This window comes from Branchiostoma floridae, chromosome 4 (assembly GCF_000003815.2).
Source record: "Branchiostoma floridae strain S238N-H82 chromosome 4, Bfl_VNyyK, whole genome shotgun sequence".
NCBI classification, from domain to species: Eukaryota; Metazoa; Chordata; class Leptocardii; order Amphioxiformes; family Branchiostomatidae; genus Branchiostoma; species Branchiostoma floridae.
In genome coordinates this window covers 27518999-27541893 of record NC_049982.1, presented here as the reverse complement: position 1 = coordinate 27541893, position 22895 = coordinate 27518999, and the positions used below count along the sequence as shown (strand labels likewise).

At 40.9% G+C, this 22895-nt stretch overlaps 2 protein-coding genes across 2 annotated transcripts; both read left to right on the top strand.

Moving 5' to 3' along the window:
* Positions 1 to 1170: 1170 nt before the first annotated feature.
* Positions 1171 to 13763, top strand: LOC118414752 (probable peptide/nitrate transporter At3g43790). Its single transcript, XM_035818969.1, has 15 exons — positions 1171 to 1390; positions 3506 to 3620; positions 4320 to 4381; positions 4505 to 4536; positions 5077 to 5136; positions 5839 to 5926; positions 6428 to 6499; positions 6955 to 7087; positions 7726 to 7839; positions 8787 to 8896; positions 10423 to 10533; positions 10732 to 11120; positions 11545 to 11593; positions 12181 to 12289; positions 12850 to 13763. Exons 1-15 carry the CDS (start codon positions 1340 to 1342, stop codon positions 13143 to 13145), a joined length of 1791 nt encoding a protein of 596 aa, XP_035674862.1. The 5' UTR covers positions 1171 to 1339; the 3' UTR covers positions 13146 to 13763.
* A 5105-nt stretch (positions 13764 to 18868) lies between these two features.
* LOC118413713 (potassium voltage-gated channel subfamily A member 2-like) lies at positions 18869 to 20284 on the top strand. Its single transcript, XM_035817242.1, has one exon. The coding sequence runs from the start codon at positions 18869 to 18871 to the stop codon at positions 20282 to 20284; it is 1416 nt and encodes a 471-aa protein (XP_035673135.1).
* Positions 20285 to 22895: the final 2611 nt, after the last annotated feature.

Genomic DNA, 22895 nt, shown 5'->3' with positions numbered 1-22895 from the left:
TGTAATTATTCATTATAGTAATACATGCATTTTGAAGACAATTGATACAAGGCTCGAAGTCCAAGTTGGGCAATATATTAGTAGGTGCACAGAAGTACATTTTATGCACCCAGTATCTCAAGCTCTGACTGTTAGTTGTAGTTGATATGTGTCACATTATAAACCTATGCAACAAAGTGCTGTAATACATAAGTCTGATAGAACTTCTTTAACTTTACTATGACCTGTTTCATTCTTTACAGCAATTATACATAGCACGTAGCGTTTACAAACAGCCTTGTGAATATTATGCCCACAACAAGCTTGGGAATATTGTAACTCAAGCAACAAAAAACTGTAACTCAAGCAACTGGATATGATTGTGGAAACAGACATTCCAGATAGCATCCACTATTCTTCGCCAGTGACACTGAAGAGATCTGGAAGAGACTGGTTTTATAACGTTACCCTGATTCAGTGTCACTGACGAAAGATAGGGGATACTATCTGAACCGTCTTGCCATTTCCAAAATCATGTCCAGTTGCTTCATTAACTGCTTTTTGGTGTATCTTATTACCTGGATGTCTAACCTGCATCGATGAATTTAAAGCTTAGGAATGAATTACAAAGTATTACCCCTAGAATAGATGTCACTTGGACTCTTTTCTGATTCCATTAAAGTAGTCCATTCAACAACTTTGTTCAGATAGGTTAAGGCGGTAAATACTTTTTGATCTTGTGAATAATATATGTGACAACTGTAAAAGTGCATTGAATAAAACACACATAGAGTGGCGCAGGTAATCTCGCTATCACTTTTGTCGTCATTGCTGAAGACTTCTAAATACATAAAGAAGTGCCGAATTTTTTATGGAAACTTAAGACGAAAAAGCAGCTCATTAAATGTCTGTACGCATCATTTGGCCCAATTCAATGACAAACATGTCCAAAATATATTGGTCAACTTCATAGTGATACTCGCACACAGTCTATTTACCCAATCAGGTTATCACTATTTCAAATCTTGATTTACCTTAAACCTCATGTCCCAAGGCAAGCACGTGGTGTAGGCGTGTCCGCGATCTATATATAGCCTCCTTGATGTGGACCAATCAGGTGCCTTTTAGCGTTAATTGGGTTGAGCGGAGTGACGTCCTGACAGACAACAATAATCCCCATAGCATAGCTGCTCACGACAAGCATGACAAGTCTGTGTTTGAAATAGGATTTCCACTGAGATATCATATTTCACAGTTACAATCTCTGGCTATTGTATTATCAGGAAACTTGATCGCAGTAGGACATCCGTGTTTGGTGTCGTGTTGTCTCACCTGCGCTCTCAGTCCGTGTTTTGCAAATATGGTTGGTGGTGGCATCCGACAACTATGGCGAGACTTTCCGGTTAAACAGGTATGTACACGTAGTTACATGACCGGGAGGCACTGTCCAACAAAGTTGTGTACGTGTATGTGGGACTCCTTGCGATCTGTCCGGCTGTTAAATCGTCCGTCTATCAATAACTAGCGTTAGAGTCAACCGTCAACAATAACTAGACACATTTTTATAACGCTGAAATAGCAGTTGTGTTATGTGTTTATCAAAGATGAAAGCTCCTTCGTGTTATCAGGCATATACAGGAGTCGTTGTCTTGTAGTACAATAGAATTCATCGCTGTTTTTGTTGAGTGCTTGGTCTATGTTGCATCAGAGTTTCGTTCGTTAGATACGGTATCTTTTAAGCGATCTACCATCCTTGTATATAGCTTACGTACGCGACCTAATACAAACGTTCTGTTGAAGTACTATGTCTGGTTGTAGCAACCCGTCTTCATTCGTTCGTTACAAGCTTAAGGTGGGGTCACACCTGCGTATATATTTAAGTCCGTATGAGGCGCACATAGGAGTATTTGCCTCCACCAGGCTCCACAGGTCGTTGGAAAAATATTAGAAATTGGACAAACGTAAACAGGGAACATGTCAGACGAGTTAGCTGGGTCGCTAACCATACTTCTCGGTCAGCTAACACATCTGGCATGTTACCTGTTTGCGATTGTCCAATTTCTAATATTTTTCCAACGACCTGTGGAGCCTGGTAGAGACTAAGAGCGCCATATGCACCTCAAACGGACTTGAATATATACGCATGTGTGACCCCACCTTTAAGGCCAGACATGTATGCCTTGATTTCAAGCCCAATTCTAGACTTCTTGCCCAACCCAGATATCTAGACATACAGTTAGACAGTCTTCCCTCAGCTCTCTGTAAGCATGTATACATTCTTCCTAGGCCGTCGACGCATTCTTTTGAATGTGTTGCCATAGGATTTTCAAGCAGGCAGTGTCAGAACCAACCCCCGATCAAAGACAGGCTTTATTCCTTAGTTACATGACAGGAGGGTTGGATTTTGTATAATAAATACAAGACTATTTCAACTTGAAACACCTCCGGCACTCTGATATTTTCAATAGTATGACGATATTTGCAATACTGTGACCATCGAACAACGTACATGTGTATGCGTGAGAAGGCCCTATACGGTTATATTATCGTTATAACACTATGCAAAGCCGGATTAGATCTCCACATCACCGCCCAATGCCTGACATCCAAACCGTCATATTCGTACGTACTGTACTGACATACTAATAGACCGTCTTGCTCAATTGAAAAATTGTCACATTTTACAAAGCTGATGTGTTAGAGTATGCACTGCAGGAAAAAGTGTCTGACTGAGTCCACTGGATAGTGATGTGTACTAGTAAATGTAACATACAAGTGAACAAGTACAACCCGGCGTTTTCAAAAGCTGGGTGACCTCACTTTGGGTCATGGTCACTACGGTGTGGTTTGCAAGCTGGAACAATGGCTCTCGTTCATAATTTAGTGGGCACATTTTTTAAGAAGGACAAGAACAAGAATGACTGGTTGAAGAGATTATTTTATCCAATCGAGAACAACCTATGTAGATTGACTAGGGCACAAAAGAATTCACTGTATACTTGTGTGTGTCAGTGTTTACGTTTATGTGCATGTCTCGTTATGTGTGATTATTTACGGTATGCATGGCTATGTTTGTACACACACGCACACACACACGCATGTTATATTTATATATATATATATATACTGGTGTTCGGACACTACAGTTAGTAAATGTAAAGACTGTGAAAAAGCAAACAGCACATTCTTTTTTAGTTCTGATATACGTTTGTGACACACACAAAGACCCCCCTCCCACTCCCACTCCTACACGAAACTGGTGATTTCTAAGTGGTTCAGAACGTATAAGCGGTATACTTGTATTTCTACAAATCCGAGTGTGTTAAAGAATACCAAATTGCAGAATTTCCTATGGCCCTATGCCCAGGCCAAAATATTTTCCAATCCCCCCCCCCCCCCCCAAGAAACACACACACACACACCTTAACGCACTACTGAATATCGTTTAAGTCCCAATTATCCATGGAATACTCAATGGCAAGCACACTGGAATGGTACAACACCAATAACATGATCTCGTCTTTAGGTGTCAGTGTTAGGAGTGCTCCTGACGGCAGATTCCTTCACCATTAGCGTGACAGCGCCGTTTCTTCCGTTCCTCACCCACGACTTCTTCCCCTACCTGAAGAGTAACCAGCTAGGTAAAGTAAAGTTCATTTTTCTCGACGTCATGATTCAAACTTGAGATGCTTTGTAACAACCAAGCTTAGGGTGGCCAAACTAAAAACAAAATTCCTACGATTTTGTGTGGTGCACGTGGTAGGGCCTTGGGACAAAACGTACAAAAATGGTAGAGTTTCAGGCCTGTGGTCTGATTGCCTACCGCCGTACAAAATCTATTTTCTTTAGTTTGGCCAACTTTTTTTCCGATCTGCTTGGTTTTTACAGACACCAGCTCTTAACTTTATAGGATTGTAAACTCCAATTTTGTAGTTTTTGTGAATTTCTTGTTTTATCCGATGCTGTGAATTTCTCGCTGATGATGATAATGTATTTGCCACTGACTCGCATATACGTCAACAGACATGGATTATGCAGGAACTTGAAGAGAGGAAATTAGATAACCTATTCTGGGACCTTTCACCTAGTTTTCTATCACTGTAACAGTGTCTCCACCGTGACTAGTATGTGGAAATCCATGGGGCACAAAAGCATTTTTTTACATCAAATTCGGTCTTAACTTCCTGTCATATATGCATATACCATTTTCAAACTCACTTCCTGACACTCTACTGCATACTGCTTTCAAAGTTCTCAAGACTCACAAGCAAACACGAAAAAAAAAGACAAAGACAATTTCTCCGTGTATGTGACATGCTCTCTGTTTTCCCCCGGGATAGGATATTATGCAGGGTTCCTGATGAGTGCATTCTTTGCTGGCACATTTGTCGGATGTTTCATGGTAGGTATCTTTACCTTTCTTTAATCATTAGCTTCCAGTGTTTCCACATTTTCAACAAATTGAATTACACACTTTTTTACTCACATCGTGAACATATGTAACAACTTGTATTTCCGTTTCTAGTGGGGAAAACTGTCGGACATCGTCGGCCGAAGGTAGGATCAGAATTTCTTTCAACATACTACTACTGGAAGTAGTCTTTGTAATTGTTATATTCTTATCCTGTATCTAACGTCTTTCCCCAGACGTTCCCATATTAAAACACCACCATGTGAGGAAATGGGCCGTGTTACACAATGCTAGGAATGATTGACATGTTATCTAACATTTAGAAAATTAAAATTAGCCAAAATTATATTAATAGCCTCTAATAGGGCCCTCTATCATTGAATATCTCTCATGTATGATCAAGGTCTAGTTCTACTTGCTTTAACGATGCTTCCTGACGCTTCCGCAAACCTGACATTTACGGTCATCTTCTAACTCACTTCATGTCACTCTGCTAAAAGTGTATTAAAAACAATTACCACCAACAGTTCTTGTTTAGTCCCCAAAGTCCATTATTTTACATTGCTCGATTGCTCGCACGTTATATATGTGCACCGGGCAAATCATCATATATTGAACAACGTACGGTACACTAACGTTTGATGTTATTTGACGTGAAAGTGACGCTGAGATTTTTTTCTATCCAGACCCATACTGCTGTGTGGAGTGACTGGACTGATGCTGTCTATTTTCCTGTTGGGGTTCAGGTAAGGCGCACGCGGCCACATTCGCCTATTCAAGCCGGATTAATATATATTCACACGTGTAATTCAATTCCGTATGAGGTCCGTATGAACTTCATAGCCTCTACCAGGGTCCACAGTCAGGTCGCTGAAAAAGGTAGAAATTAGATAGATTTAGACACATTACATGCCAGATTAGTATGGTTTTCGACCAGCTAACTCCGCTGACATGTTATCTGACTATATTTGTCCAATTACCATTAATTTTCCAACTACCTGTCGAGCCTAGTATGGGCTTACATCCGGACCTCAAACGGACTTTAAAATATACGCACGTGTGATCACCTTCACTGCTGGAGCCTCCCCCACGACCTAATGGTATACAATATACCTTGGGGAAGCTCTGCTAATCCTCTAACCAGCTGTTAGCCAATCAGACAATGGAAGCATTTAGGCAATTCCTTGATTGGCTGACAACTGGCGATTCTCTGATTGGCTGACAACCGCCAATATGAGTGGAAACTTCAGCCCAGTATTGTTATGTAGGCCGCGAGTGTTTTATGTGCTACAATTTAATACTAAATGTGTGACCAGTAAAGAACACGGTGAGAATGTTATAAATTGTCTTCTAAATTTAGTACTTGATAAATGAATTCACATAACAAACCAATCACAAAATGCCAAACATCGTTCTGACCAATCAACATCGCCCTTGTTCCCTCAAAGTTTCTCGTTCGCGTGGGCCATCAGTGTGCAGTTTGTCGGAGGGTTTCTGAACGGGAATCTGGGCGTGGCCAAGACGTACTTATACGAGGTGAGTATAAAGGGTGTAGATTGTCAGGGAACAATGCATAACTTGTAAGGCCACACCGACTTAATCCTATGGGTGACACCCGCGCGCGCATTGATTTTCGACTGTTCTCAGAAATAAGACTGCCACTGTGACCACCTGTGACCCAATAACATTCCTGGTCAATCAAAATTTTATGATGCCAAGATTGATAGTGTGTTTGTTTAATTTGTTTGTTTGTGTGTGTGTGTGTGTGTGTGCGTGTGTGTGTGTGTGAGAGAGAGAGAGAGAGAGAGAGAGAGAGAGAGAAAGACAGACAGACAGACAGACAGACAGACAGATATAGTTTTTGTGTGTGCGGTACGCGTTCAGTGTGTGTTTGTAGAAGGAATAAATACTTATTATTAATGATAATAATTAGAAGGAAAAGCTCGAGCGGGAACCTTTTGGTTTTTGTTGTATTCAGATTCTAACATTCTTCATTGTCTCAGCGTAATTCATTCCCTGTTTTTTTTATCATTTCAGATTTGTTCTGCACGGTTTCATTCAATTGCCTTTTCGGTCGTCTGGATTCCCGCAGCTATCGCGCGCTTTGTGGTAAAGTGTTTTTCTAATATTCAGAGGGTAAAAATGGACACCGATCAAAATGTATGGCAAGATGATGTCAAATTAGTCAAATTCAAGATGTCACAATGTCATCAGCGATGTTCCAAGTCATAACAACTCACTCCAGACAGTATCCAGATATGTCAAGCGTCCAACAAGCCCAATTATGATATTTCTATATTTTCTAGTATACGGCAGAAGAGTTCGATGACCCCGCCGCCATATTTTTTTTATGACGCCACTGAGTTTAGGCACTGACCACTTCAAATAAGGGATCGGTACAGTCGGCCAACATGTTGTAATTTCAAATCAATCTGAGAAGATGAATCAATAGATTTTACTTGCCAGGCCAAATGACAATTGTTCAACTAAATGTCCGTGAATGTTCAATACGTGTCGTAGTATATAATGATCAGCACATCTCTAACGGATTCCCGATTTTCTAGGGCCCCGTGCTTGGTGGATTTTTGGCCTGCCCGGCGACAAGATTCCAGACTTTTGCCCAGCCGTTCTTTCAGCAGTTCCCGTACATGCTTCCATGTAGCGTGGTGGCAGCCTTGCTTTTGTGTATACTAATAGGTAAGTTTGGGGCTGAGTTGTGTCTGTATTATTATTAGTACAAACTGAAACGTTGTAGTCTGTTGGAGTTTTTGGTATGCGTCCACAGTAATGATGAATATTTTGAGGAATGGTAGCATGTAAAGATGGTATATCACTGCACTTGGGGCACCAGTGCGGCACTGTGGGGTTTGAAAGGTTACTCAACGAATTTCAGAGATAGAGAACGAATTTTCTTACGTTTTGAATATTTTGTTGTCTTCTAAGTCATACTTTTGCGTATGAAGCAAAATCTAAAAACAATTGGCGAAAATAACTCAACAGTAAACGCGGTGAACGAACCCTGCAGTGCCACACCGGTACCCCAAGTGCAGTGAGATACCACCTTTGCACGCCACCATTCAGATGTGGTGTTATAGGATACTTGACGAATTGGAAGTATGGTTTGACTCGGGTATGATGGCGTAGCTTTAGCCAGGATGATCTTCCCAGGATATCAAGTTTATCATACAACGGTTGCAACAGGTACAATGTATGTCAAATAACACGTATTCCCAACAACTACAAACTATCTACAACAGTGTAATTATCTAACATGACATAACCCAATTCATGATATCGCTCAATGATCTTCACTCGCATATAACTTTACACCTCAGTTAGCTGCATTTTTCTTGGTGAATCTCTACACAAGAAGCCAGAGGACGACTACATCACACTGAGACCAATCTCCAGCCAAGACGAAACGGAACACGACAGTGAAAAGCAACATCGTGAGTACTTGGTCTGGAACTTCCAACTTCTAACCACTCATCAAAGTCAATATGTTTTGCTTTTAAAGAATAGTTTACGCGATCTCATAAAATAAGGTTTGAATTAGAAAGAATACTAGAGTTCCGCGAACTCATACCTCCATAAAATGTTTAGAGCTTTTGTAATTTTTTGCAAATGACTTGCACATTAACATGATTTTTGCATGTTGGTGTTCATCATTGAATAACATACACATGTCACAAGTATAAAATTCCTATCATTAGTCATTAAGCGGTTTTGCATTTTTGGATATATTATGCAAATCAGTTCCTCATTAGCATATTTTGTGTCAGCTTATGTTCCATCTATCATAATTTACATGTGTTACATTTATTGAAGTCCAGTTATTGAACACAGTGGAATGATAAATCTTCCACATTTAATTATGCAAATTAAGTCCTCATTTGCATAACATTCATATCATTATGAACATCTTTGCCTAGCCTACCCGTTCCTTTCTGCAGTTATCCTGTTTGGAATCTCTTGACAAAAACACCCCTGCAGTTCCAAGAATTCATGTTAGGGGCGTGAAACTTGCTCCAGTTTTTCATGACGCTAAAAGATATTTACCACCCAAATGTCAAGTTCATATAATGTCCGGGACAAGAGATACATTGAAAAACTGCTATGATAGATTATTCTCATTAACTATGCAAACGCACTGTCTCATATTTTGCATAAGTAGTATTTCCTTTTGTACAAAATTGTCTAAGGTACCTTCATACCAAAAATCATGAAAATGTGTTGTTCCCTTCTTGAGTCATCCACTTAAGTTTTTTTTAAAAATGCCCCTGCTATCCCAAAATTAGTCGCTAGGGGGCCCAAACTTATGTCACTTCTTCCCGAGCACAAGGGGTATCTAATATCCAAAATTCGTGACCATAGCTTTTGAATGTTTTTTTTTTAGTTACAGGTCGACAAATATCCACGTGCAGTCTGCTGAAGGACAAGCTTGTGCTGATCCCCTGTGTGCTGTACGCTCTCTTCGCGCTGGCAGACATCTGTGGCACCCAACAGGTGAAGATAACTTGTATTTAGACCACTACTCATCACCAAGCTGCGACCATATTGTGCCAAATGATCGATTTTAACCCTCAAACCACCGTACCTTTTTTGTGACGTGGATTACCGTATGGGGTCAAAACTGACCCCAAAACGTTTTGTACAAATACAGTTTTTTGTGTGACTCTTTCTGTGATTTGTATACATGTATAGTTTCATTAATCAATGTGGAACAGTCTGACATGATTAGGTGAGAATATTTCTAGTTCATTATCATAATTAATGCAAAAGATCATGAGGACCACATTTTGCACCAATGCTATTCTGACCGGGAAGGAGGTTTTTGATGCCCGTACCAACTTCAGTGCCGTATAGCGCCTGAATGGCTAACACTAGGGCCATGAAACTTTGTAACTTTTTAGAAAATATTGAAAGCAGACATTTTCAGTGAACAAAGTATGTTCATTATTTTTCTTGTTGCCATGGCAACGGAATTCTGACAGACATATTTATTACGAAATTTTCTAATTTTGTACTAAAAATTTAAGTTTTAATGTTTTCTTAGCAAATATCAGTTAATTATCACATCTTATGAAATTCAACGTAAATTTCATGACTCAATATTCATAATTTATGCTTATTTGATGACGTCATCAGGCAAAATCCAAGATGGCGGCCGAGATTACCTAGATGACGTCATAATGTCGTCACATAACATGATAATGGCACAAAAGTTGTTACAATAATTTTGGCTTACTTGTACACCATTCTCTAAAAATATCGTGATCCTACGGTAAGTAGTTTAGGTGTGGGACGCAAAAGTTTGTTTAAAAAAATGCTGGGGTCAGTTTTGACCCCACTGGACCATGCATAAACTTTCTAGGATAACTTAATTAACAATGAGCCAATTTCGGTAAAAACGTATAAGAAGTTATAGGAAATATATACAAACAAACTCCTAAAAGAAAATTAGTTTTCGACAAGAAATGCCATAATGGCACACATCGATATTCGCCTGGGGTCAGTTTTGACCCCATACGGTGGTTTGAGGGTTAAGTAAGCCATTACATCAATGGTATTCGGCGCACATGGATAGACCGCACTATATAAACGTCAATGGTAAAATATAACCTTGACAAAGTTAACTATCAATGTTCACAGCTAGGGGCGGGTACCGTTTTTTGCTGGGCCTGTCCAGAAAAAATAAGACCTCAAAAAATAAAAGAAAGCGAAGTAAAGTAGAGTTGAAAGTCAATTCTACCAAGTTTCTACGGTCAAACGTATAGAGTTTACATAAAGATAGGGTTTTAAAGCGGCCATGGAGGTAGGATACTTCGCCAAATAGATTCCTTTTTTAGCAAATTATTTTGAGTGTCGCCCATTTACAAGTTCTCACAAACAACAAGGTTCAGGTTCAGGTTCAAGTCTGGACCTGGACCTGGACCTGATCCTCCGGACCCGAACCGTACCTGCACTTAAAGTTTTTGCACCGGAACCAACTCTCTTCACAACCCATTTGGTCGTCTCTCTATCCTCTATAGCTGTTACCTCTTCTCCTGGTGTCCAACTCCCAACATGGCGGCTACAACTTCGACGCCTCAGAGATTTCCCTGGTTATGACGATCACTGCTATTTACAGTGTTGTTACGCAGGTATTTCTTTCTCTCTTTTTCTATACAGATTTGAATAGCACCATGCTTATTTTATGATATGAAATTCTACTTTACAAATCTACAAATTTCTAAAAATACCGTTTGCGAAGTCAGTCTTGTTGTTCAGGCATGACACGTCGAAATACAGTCAATATGAAGTGTTTAATTGTTTTCCTTGTTTAATAATTTCTCCACAAGGCGACACTCCTTCCTTTGATGGCGTCCAAAATCAGTTACAAGACCATGTACCTGTCCGGAGTGGTCATGTGGGCAGTTGGGGTCGGCTTGCTCCCTTCCCTGGTCAACATCACAGGGCCAGTTAAAGGTCCACACCTCTCCACGGTATTAAACCAAACAGCAGCGACCTCTAGCGATTTACTCCTGAACTTCACGTCGGTGCCGATAACTAACAGTTATCCACATACCACGTTACCTTCCATAACGGATATGAACGGGACAGCCGTGCTTACCGGGCAGTGTCGGCTAGCCGGGGACCGGAGGGAGACCGCCCAACTGCCGGCCTCAGAAATTCCCGCCAGAGTTTGGGCCCCGCTGCTGCTCCTTGCCATGCTGATGGAACAGGCAGGGTAAGACTGGTTGCTAGTCTTATTGTAGAGTAGTGCATTTGATATATGTATTCATCTTCTACGGGCCATCAGGATAATTCACTTGCCTTTCCTACATTTGCGTAATAAATGATGAAATTTTTCCAAACATATTATACGTAATTTAGGTAAAAAATGAGTAATCAATTACAACAGTTTGTGCCAATTACAGCCATATTTGCATAATCAATGAAAAAGAAAAAAGAGTTGCAAAAGCGTAGTTGTAAGGTATACGAACTCCTATCAACACCACCACCGATGGTAATAGTTACGCTGTGGGCAATACAATTAAGTTATAAAGAGATATCAAAGGGAAACATTAGTTTCTCAACTTTCATTTATTCGGTTTGAATGATTTCTCGATGATTTACATACTGTTGATTATTGTCTTCCTTCTGTCCTTCAGCTGTCAAGCGTACATGGCCGCCATTGTGATGGTTGGAAACGCAGCTTTTGTGAGTAACATCCTTAAAATAACATTTATCTAACTAGGAGATAAACGTAGTTTTGACATTAACGAATGAATGAAGACCTTTATTGTACAGTTTTGCCCAACCGAGCTAAGTACAGGTCACAACAAGTCAAGATATATACATATATATATATTAACATGAATATGTCTTGAGATGCAAACACTACTGTCAGAGTCATTTAACTAACTTAAATGCTAACGTCACATTTTCAAACCGGGACCCACCTCTGACCTGTACTTCCTGCCACTCAGCAAGTCTGACCTGTGTGGTCATCTTCTCACTCACTAGTTGTCACTCGCAGACACACAGCGACACAAACAAGCCGAATACACAACGAAAACGTAGGCTCCGTACACATGTTTTGAACCAGAACATGTTTTGAACCATGAACCAGAAGATTTCGTTTCAACCCAATTCTTCAAAAAAATATTTGAATAAAGATAATCTTTGTTGTTAGATTCAAACAACTTTCTATGGTAGATTTGTAGATACCAGTTGCAACGTTTAAAGCCATAAATACATACGGATACATTTGTAATGACAGTTATGTTACGTGTGCACATGAACAGCTATCGTCCCGTGGAACAGTCAACGGCATCGCCCAGACCCTGGCGGCCCTGTCCAGGCTCATCGGGCCGGCTGTGAGCGCTAACATGTTCGCATGGACCACCGATAACGGTAGGACTCTATCTACCACTGAAAGTATTCCTTTGTATCGAATTTTCAACGGCCACCGTTGTAAGTATTGGTCCTGAAGAAGGCAACGGTGGTCGTTGCAAGTTTGATCCTTGTATACATTAATTTCGTGCTGGAAGAAAGTTTAGCATTGACTTTGATCACTACCAACACAGATGAGTTTCCATGTCTATTTACCATTGTTCATTCTTTCAAGACACAGTAATGATAGGACAAGCATTCAGACATTCATAGACATTATCATAGAACCCTTTTAACTTCCGACATGGACAGTCGAAGTTTTACCAGCTCAGACTTGGAGAAATCTAAAAACATAAAAATCATGAATCGTATTTAGTAACAACATATATTGGTACCTCACCCTGAATTACACTACAAACGTTCACCTGTTCATATTCGCTAGCAAATACTTATTTTCAGTGATATTTCAATATCTACAGATTTACGATAGCAAAACCTGATTTATTTTCGTTGGCGTCCTCGGGCGCCGCCATGTTGGATTTGACGTCACCTAAGCGCCATCTTGTTTTTTTGTCTTGCAGGGTTGCCCTGGCCACTAGACCACCACTTGTCTTTCTACATCTTGCTTGTGTTCTGTCTCCTTATGGTGTTTCTCTGCACCAGACTACCGGCTTCAAGCAACGTGCCCCGGTCTTTAACCGAAAACGGCGTCCAGACACGGTCAGAGGAAAACAGCGAGAGGTCTGGCCACGTGGCAGAAGACGAAGAAAAACAAAGTATACTCATTAAAAAAGACGATGACGAGATTTGGAGCGACGACAGAGATGATAATGATTATTTTGAAACAGAGCACTTGCTAACCTCAAATATAGCATAGATTGTTTATCTATTTATATTTGTTCGTTTGTTTGCGAATGATCCGATTGTAAATTCATTAAGGTGTAATGTAACAGATATTGAATAACGAGACTATATTTACACAACCACTACTTTATTTAGACCGACTTTTCGGTGACCGTCAGCCACATGCAACATCATCACTCTCAACAATCACTGTGTATGTATGTAAATACTTTGCGTTGTGGCTGCATTTGTAAGCAGCGACACCTAGTGCTGCAGAACAATGTGAACCAGCCAGAATTGCCCTGAAGAAGGTGACAGACGGTCACCTAAACGTCGATGGAAATAAAGCATTGGTTGTGCAAAAAAAGAGCCACTTTATTCATTGGCGTACCAAGAAGGTTATATACTATTACTAAATATAACCTCCTTAGTCGTAACAACCCTAGCCTCCGTAGCAGGCTCTCTGGAGGCCTTGTTTTGGCTAATAATACTCGGAGGGGCCAATCAATTAGCGACGGCCGGCAATCGAAAAGAAATGGCCAGCAAAGTGTATTATGAGCCGAAAAAAGGCCCCAGATAGCCAGCCATGATGGCTATAACAACCCGATGATTGTATTCACGGATGCAATAAATATTTCATGTTATCTATAGACAACTTGACTTGTTCATTATTTCCTTGTTGAAGGTACACGTGCACCTAGCGACACTGCCGGCCAGACTGAACAGTGAGGCCGGTAAGATGACACATTCTCTCTGCGCTTTACCTGCTTGGTCCTAGCGGGTAGAAGAGAAGGGCGCAAACATAGATTAGAAGTAAAAGCTTTTAATAAAAACGTTATCCACTCACCAACATGAACACATAAAACAACAGCAAAACATAAATTCAGCAACATACCAAAATATCATAATGATTATTGTTCAATAAGTTATAAAACGTTATACGTTCTTGACATTTTCTAACATGTCTTGACAGGTGACGATTTCTGGATTGTCCGGACATATGTTCCTGAGCTTGACGTATCTTCCATGGACACAACACTAAAACACATATACATAACGCTTGTTCACCTTTATCCGTGGGGTAACCTATATCCGTTGTTATCTTACCTCTCTCTTTATATATATATACAATTGTAATCTGAGACCATTGTCAGATATCCCTATAATACCCTTTTTTTTTCAAACAACGGATATAGGTTACCCAACTGATAAAGGTGGAGTAAGCGTTACACATGCATGCACATCAGCGAACTGAAACGGGACTAGCACTACTTTATATGATATTCCGAATACATTTGCAAAATGTTGTAAATTTATATCAGAATTATAACACAATGTTGATAAAAAAGCATCCATCAGAACGCTTAATAAATTTTATCGTAACTATAAGATAACAGCTCCTGTACATGCCTGATAACACATGGAGTACAAACCTCCAATAAGAAACACAAACAAACAAATAAATCAACAGAACCTAGAGCATAAATCCCTTATGGAAGCAACATTACATGCAGCATCGCATAAAAGTAGAGGTCCACAGGCTCTATGTACGTAATACTATGTAAGCCTGTTGAAATATAATCTTGAAAGCTGATGCAATATTTGTTTGTACTTTTTGAATTGATTTTGCGTATGGAATTGTCTTCCGATAGTGACTATATAGACAAATATTTATATTTCAGCCATACATAGTATGGTGAAATATATTGTATTCGTAATGTTTCTTCTTTCTTTCTTTCTTTCTTTCTCCTGTCAAATATTCAAAGTGATTCATCTCCGCCGTTCCGGGACCGAATGATCTGAAATTCGGCACAGTAGTAGCTCACTTTTTTTCATATTTGCCTCTAAAATGATTTTATTGAGGTTTAAAAGTCATGTTTTGACGCAAACGGTATATTTTGGCCCCCTGTACCCTGGTCTTACAATGGAATGGCCTGAAATTTAGTGTAGATAGGCATTAGATAGTTGGTAAAATGATCCAAGTAAAATTTTTGCCATAAACTACTTTAAAATGCTTAATTTCAGCACTTTTCTGAGGGGAAATTGGTTTTCTTTCGGCCTCCTGCCGTGAACTCCAGTGACCCCACACACCTGCGCAGCCTCCGTGACCCCGCACAGAGACCTGTGCCCACACCTGTGCGCGAAGAGGGCGAAGGCTAATTAATATTCATAAGCGGGGCCTCACGATTCCGTGTATACTGCAGTGTTCCCGTCAGAATTTTACTTGGCGGAAATCGTGGGAAAATTGGCCAGTTTAGTTTTGATAAGTAAGTTTAACAATGGCGAGAATGATTATTTCCTCATCAATATTTATCGTTAGAATGTTTTGAACTGTAAATCTAAACAATTGTGTTACCTGTGCAATGTTTATATGAATAAACATACATTTTGCCAGCACGATGTTGCAGCAACATGTTAACTTTGTGTCTGTATCATGCCACTTTTATTGTTGAAGGCGCGTAAGCAAATGAACAAGCATGACAAAAGAAATACTATGATACTATTTAATCCGTAACATTCACTTTTATTCACGATTCTAATTTGCAATGCCTGCAAACTCCGATCTGAATCACCCGGACCTTGTACGATTTAAAATGCATTTAACGGGAAATTGGAATTTATGACGAATCCGACACGTTAGTTCAAGGAGCTTTTATCAGATAAAATCCTTGGTTAGTTCAGATACTTTTCTCAGTAGTGACGGTCACTCACGCTTCCTATTTTCATACTTTAAAAACAACCGACAAAGGAATCGTTAAAGGATGTTTTTCTCCTGGTGCAAACTGTAAACACACGTCACACACCACTCGTCTCCGATGTGACGAAGCCACTGCCGACTCTTGCGCCATTTTTCTTGGATTTGAGACGGGCTCGACAGTCGAGCCGTCCACCGCGGCCCTGGCGTCGTTTCCTCGCGATCGGTGTCAGCCCTGACTGCACCGCTGCCCCTTGTCCTTGTCGCTCAACAGTTGTAGTAGAAGCAATAGTTTCCGCGTCGTCCACTTCCTCACAGGTCGACGCCTTAGCGAGATACTTGTGTATGTTATCCAGTCCCAAACATCGCAGATTCTCGGTTTATTTTCGCAAAGTTTCGTGCCTCTTCTTGATTGACGTTATGTTACCGCCTTTGTTGGAGCCGCTGCTGGCTGTGATTGGTCGCAAGTTAATTCGATTTTTCGCATAAAGTGGCACGCCCTGTTTAATCGGTATATCTAAAGACTGCAGCCAAGGCTGTTGTTATGGTAACGACACGTATAACAACATTTCCCACATGCGAATCGGGTTGGGCACATCTTGTACTGCGTGCGTTTGATTTGAGCTCAAGTCGCTGAATTTACAAGTCTCACCGTCGGTTTCACAGACAGCACGTGCACTTACTTTGTCACCAGCCGTCTTGCAGAGCGTTCAAAATTATGAAATTAAAGAGGCTATTTCCTATCATTTTTTCGGTAAAATCTTAGGAAAATACCGACATGTGTTGGTGCACAGATGTTGGCAAGATATGCAAGTTTTTCTAAGGCGCTGAATTTTGTCACCGTGACTGAAAGGTGGCATTGCAAACCGGAAGTACAGTTTTTACGTCGCATTTTGGTAACTTTATCGAGAACTTATTATACCATACAGTAGAACTTCGGCTTCATGTCTTTGCCGCGCCAGCTTCAAAAGAAAGGTTAACAAATTTGACCGATATTTTCTCCGCCCACCTTTATACCAGCGTTAAAACGGTAAATACTATTGTAACATCAACAGTTTTACAACGTTGTAGCGGTGTTTAACAGAGATAGAGTCAAAGGCGCGACAGGAAAATATTACTGAGTGAATACTGAGCGAATTTCAGCATATGGAGCGCCGAAGCCACCACCTTTTTTTTGCCTTGCCGGGCGCCGAACTCGGGCGCGAGGCGTCTCAAGCTTGTTGAGGCCCGGGGAAATTTTGAAATCTTGATCCTCTGAACAAATTTCATTTATATATAGTCCGAGCAAAAAAAATTTCCTAGGCCCTCCCCCCCGCTCAAAATTTTTTTCCTAGGCCCTGCCCCTGGCTCACATTTTTTTCCTAGGCCCATACCCCCCCCCCCGGGCCCCGACGACCCCCCCCCCCCCGTTAAATATTGACCAGTCCCTTAGTGCCCAGTTACTCAGAGTAAAATTAGCGTAGCGGATCCGCTGCTAGTATGAACTTCGACCCCTATATGTTGTTTTTGGTAAGTTTTTGTCGACACATCTTGGCTTCCGGGTATCGCTCCGAGGACGCAAACAGTGAAGCGCCCAGGGCAACTTGACCGATAATGTCATCGCTACAGGCTTTCGAAATTCATTAGGATATTGTAAGATTTTAGGTCCTACAATTTTCTTGCAAATCAGATATGCAAATCAGATATGTTAGACCAGATGGTACATTTTTACTTCCTGTATACTGTATAGATGTAGTTCCCGGGGAAAATTTTGTTTGCAAATACGGCGTCGTTGAAAATAGTCTCTTAACTATACGTTTCATAGGGGGCGAGAAAGTGGAGTGTGCCCCTAAATGTTCCATTTTCGAGCAGGGGTTATTTGAGACAGTTAAATGTTGTATGGGAAAAGGTATGGCTGAAATATGCTGTATTTGCTCCTAAGCAAATGTCGGCCTTTCTAGTCTTGTTGCATTTTTTCACCCCCTTTCTATCAGAAGCTGCAGCCACTGAGGCTTAGTTCCAAGCAGGGGTTCAGCCAGGATGTTCTAAGAAACGAAAAATCAGAATGTATAACTAGAAATACAAACATATCATGCCCATGGATCTTATTTTGACATTTTGTGTTTGTCTTTTATATCATTCTTTTCGCTCCCTAAAGCTGCCTGTCCGGGCCCGGTTTGGAAATATGATCTAAGCCTAAGGCCTAGGTCCCAACTGGAAAACTGCACGGGCTGTTTCTGGCACTTTCGGCTTGCTCCCTACGTGGCCCTGTGGGACACCTAGCGGCTCCCGGCAGATTTCTAGGCCCGACAGGGTACCGGGTTGGATTTAAGTTTGGCTGAACTGAACTCGGGACCCGGTAACAAATAGATTGTGTGACCTACTCGTCGGAAACAAAGAGGGTACCCTCCGGTATCCGGCAGTCCACCGGGACAAATCTGCGGCTTCGGAGCCCGACCGGGGCTATATGAGCCTACATCCTTGACGGGCGCCGGTGTATTTGGGACCTAAAGGTAGTATCTCACTGCATTTGGGGCACCGATGTGGTACTGTGGGGTTCGTTCATCACTGCGGCAATATTTTGTTATTTTCGCCCATTTTTTTTTATAATTCAGATAGTGTAATACGTAAAAGTATGACTAAGAAGACAACAACATGCACAAAACAATGCACAATTTTATAGAATAAAAGACAAAATTTTGTTTTCTTTTGAATCACACACCTAACATTATATACCAATCATAAAACATATTAAGGGGCACACAAATACAATTTTGGTCGTTGCACGGTCGTTCATCGAGAGCCTCGCCATGTTTTTATTGAATAGAGCACTGCGACACCCAACACCCAGTATATCTATTGCTGTTCTCGCACATTGTTCAACGTGGCGTGAATATCATGTTACCCTGCGGCAGTGAACCGTTGTCCTTTTGGGACACAAGACGGCATAGCAATGATAATAAAGCCTAACCCTTGCCGAACTCCCGGTCAAATAGCTACGGTTATATTTATTACCGTTAACGCATCCTGCTCTCGAATTAGCTCCTCTATAGTCACTGTGTAGAGAGAACAGCGCAGGCAAGATGGAGGCCATATGGTCAGGTGCAGGAGGTGGTCTGGGGGTACCGGGTACATACGGAGACGTACCGCTAACACCAACGACGCTCCGGCGGAACTATTCCGCCTGGTTTCGCAGCCAGCCGCCCCGCTGGAGGGACGTGTCCCCGTCGGTTAGACGAAGGTTACCGCAAAGACTGCTCTTAGCCCATAGGAACAGGGTCATCATTAACGTCAGCGGCTTGCGTATCGAGACACAACTAGACACGCTCAACCGCTACCCGAACACACTTCTGGGTAACAAGGAGAAGAGACGGAAGTATTACGACCCGGTAAAGAGAGAATATTTCTTCGACCGCCATCGCCCCAGCGCGGAGGCCATCCTCTCATTCTACCAGACCCACGGAACGCTGACGCGGCCGTTTGAAGTACCGCTAGACGTGTTCACGGACGAGCTGAAATTCTTCGAGATCGACCCGGAATCCATCGCCGAAATCCGCGCCCACGAGGGATTTGTCAAGGGGAAAGTACGAAAGATTCCTCAGAATAAAACACAGAGAAGCGTCTGGGAGATGACGGACGGTAGCCCTGAAGAGTTCTTCAAAGCTAAGGTATTCTCGTACCTCTGTATGTTCTTCACTCTTTTGTCAACAGGAGCCGTGTGTGCAGAAACGAACCCGTATTTATCTAACGTCCTTACTGCGGAACAGACGCGGTTCAAAAACCCCTTCTTTGTCATAGAGGCTCTCTCTGCAGCCTTCTTTGCGATAGAAGTCTCTCTGCGACTCTTCAGTAGTCCGGATGTACTCCATTATGTCCGAACAAAACTCGGGATCCTCGACTTGTTCTCCGTAGTACCGGTCGTGGTGAACGCCGTCGTTCTGTCGCAGGTACAAGACGTGGCTACTGCCGCAAGAGTCTTGCGGTACATGAGAGTCATTCGCTCCCTCCGAGTCTTCAAGCTGTCCAGGTATTCCCGAGGACTGAGAATCATCGGCCAAGCCCTTGCCAACAGTTCCGGCGACATAGCGATGCTGTTATTCTTCATGGCAATCCTCATAGTCTTGTTCGCTGCGGGGATGTACTTTGTAGAAGTCAACGTACCCGGTACCGCGTACACTAGCATCCCGGACGGATTCTGGTGGGCTCTCGTTACGATGGTCACGTTAGGATATGGCGATATGTACCCTACCACCGGGCTGGGTAAGTTCATCGGTTCTCTCTTAGCGCTGGCCGGGATCCTAACCATCTCACTCCCCGTCCCCATCATCGTGACCAGGTTTGATGCCATCTACAACACCGAGGAGGATCCGCCAGAGGAAGAGGAAGAAGACACAGGGGAGGAGTTGAAGGAGATGGAAGAAGAGGAGTTGCGGATGCCGGAATCCATGAAATCATCGGACAGGTTGATTCCTGAGATCATCACCACTGATTGTGGTTAAGACGGTCTAAAACGTCACACTGTTCGTTCGTTGTTTGTCACTAAGATTCATGCAAATGAACTTTAGGTAATGAGTACTCAATACAAATGTTACTCCAACAAACTTGCAAATGACTTGTCAGACAGTTATTTACTTAACTAAGACTATGACTATGCTATGGTTTCCGTAGCAAAGGTGGTCCGTGATTTGCAGCACAAAAATGCTTACCCAAGTTTGACTGTACAACTCCAGTCTTTGTCTATCCACTGCTTCTCTGGCATCACGTTATGCAGTCTAGAACACGTGATTCGGTGAGTAGTGAATCATAGTTTGTATAAAGTCTATGCTCTCTGCGGTTTGATGATCACCATATACTTTTGACAGCTTATAATGTCTGTCCTTTTAAATCTTGAAGCATTTTCTTATCAATACAGTTATTACGGTATTTGCAAATTTGTATGTTTTCAGACGGGACCCGATAGCCAAAGCACATGTTCAAATGAAAATGAATTTGATTCATTTACATTGAAGTCTGCCCGAGATGTGTTTTAGACCGCGGCGTTCTTTTCCTTTGTTTGCACTTTTAAACTGGGACAAGCTTTATCCATTGTATTGAATAAGAAGGTTATTATGGATAATCAACCAATGATGGTTTCGATCTACAATGTCTTGAAAATATTGAACTTTAAAACCGACGTTCGTCGATTTAACATCCCTGGAAATCCCTGTTTTTAAATACAACTGATATAGGTTAACCGCGAATAAAGATTTCAGTCGCCCCCGCTAAGTCAAACGTTACCGATTATTGCCTTACAAAAAGGGGAGGAGTGTACTTGCATCGTATCCTATCTTTTCTGTTGAAATCCAGAAATGAAATATGGGACTATAGCGTTGATCCTCTTTTGAAATCTATAATCTAAAATATTTTGAAATGTGATATCATATTTGTTCCACACTGCTTTCTATTGAAACAACGTGATGCACCCAGAGTGCTTGTTTCGAAGTTCCAAGATCTTATGTTGCATTGTGTATATGCATCCGTACATGACCGTGACACTGAATCTTATCCATTGAAATCCAAAAACAAAATGGGCCTATACCGCTTATCCTATATTGAAAACTATAATCTAAAATATTTTGAAATGTGATATTATATTTGTTCCACACTGCTTTTTATTGACACAACGTGGTACACCCAGAGTGCTTGTTTCGACGTTACAAAATCTTATGTTGCATTGTGTATATTTATCTGTACATGGCCGTGACACTGAATCTTATCTATTGAAATCCAAAAATAAAATGGGCCTATACCGCTTATCCTGTACTGAAAACTATAATCTCAAACATTTTGAAATGTGATATCATATTTGTTCCACACTGCTTTCTATTGACACAACGTGGTACACCCAGAGTGCTTGTTTCGAAGTTCCAAGATCTTATGTTGCATTGTGTATATGCATCCGTACATGACCGTGACAATGAATCTTATCCATTTAAATCCAAAAACGAAATGGGGCTATAAAGCGTATCCTATATTGAAATTTATCATTTAAATATTTTGAAATGTGATATAATATTTGCTCCACACTGCTTTTTATTGAAACAACGTGATGCACCCAGAGTGCTTGACTGTTTCGACGGTCCAAGATATTATATTGCACTGTGTATATTTATCTGTCTATGACCGTGACCGTCACAGACAAATATAACATATGGGTCATGGATGGTATTTGGGGGATCAAGTTCTGTTAGCTGTGTATTGAATACGACGGTTAAGTGCCAAATTGGATGCCAACATTAGGGGTGAGGCATCGAGTCATATCATATTAGTATCGCTGCATAACATATTAGTATCACTGCATAACATATTAGTATCACTACATAACATAGTAGTATCACTGCATAACATATTAGTATCGCTGCATAACATATTAGTATCACTGCATAACATATTAGTACCGCTGCATACCATATTAGTATCACTGCATAACATATTAGTATCACTGCATAACATATTAGTATCGCTGCATAACATTTAGTATCACTGCATAACATGTTAGTATCACTGCATAACATATTAGTATTACTGCATAACATATTAGTATTACTGCATAACATATTAGTATCACGGCATAACATGTTAGTATCACTGCATAACATATTAGTATCACTGCATAACATATTAGTATAACTGCATAACGTATAGGTATCACTGCATAACTATGAAATGTGAAGAAATGTAAATATTTGGATTGTTCGTGTTTGTTGACATGCAAGCTTAAATTCAGTCATTGTTTTGTGGCCACGGGCACAATCACATTTATGATCACTTATTGTTGCAATTTTGATAAATGAAATCAAATCAAATCAAATTATAATCATATCAATGTATTATATTCATACCTATGCTTTATATGACGCTGCTACTGCATATTTCGTACCAAGACAATCATATTTGCCCTCTCTCTAAAACGAACACTCAAATTATGACTATACCCTGGTTGCATTGAATTAAAACTCAAAACAAGGTCAATACTGACAGAAGGAGGCCATATATATTTACTCTAAACTAAACGTTTTCATAATTCATTGTTGTGAGCACCTCTGTTATACATGTTGTCAGCATCTTGTC

Excerpts from the sequence above, each read along its gene's own strand:
- LOC118414752 (XM_035818969.1), top strand. The coding sequence starts at position 1,340 with ATGGTTGGTGGTGGCATCCGACAACTATGGCGAGACTTTCCGGTTAAA. Across the intron at positions 3,621-4,319 it reads CCTGAAGAGTAACCAGCTAG|GATATTATGCAGGGTTCCTG; the intron begins GTAAAGTAAAGT and ends CCCCCGGGATAG. Across the intron at positions 7,840-8,786 it reads CGACAGTGAAAAGCAACATC|TTACAGGTCGACAAATATCC; the intron begins GTGAGTACTTGG and ends TTTTTTTTTTAG.
- LOC118413713 (XM_035817242.1), top strand. The coding sequence starts at position 18,869 with ATGGAGGCCATATGGTCAGGTGCAGGAGGTGGTCTGGGGGTACCGGGT.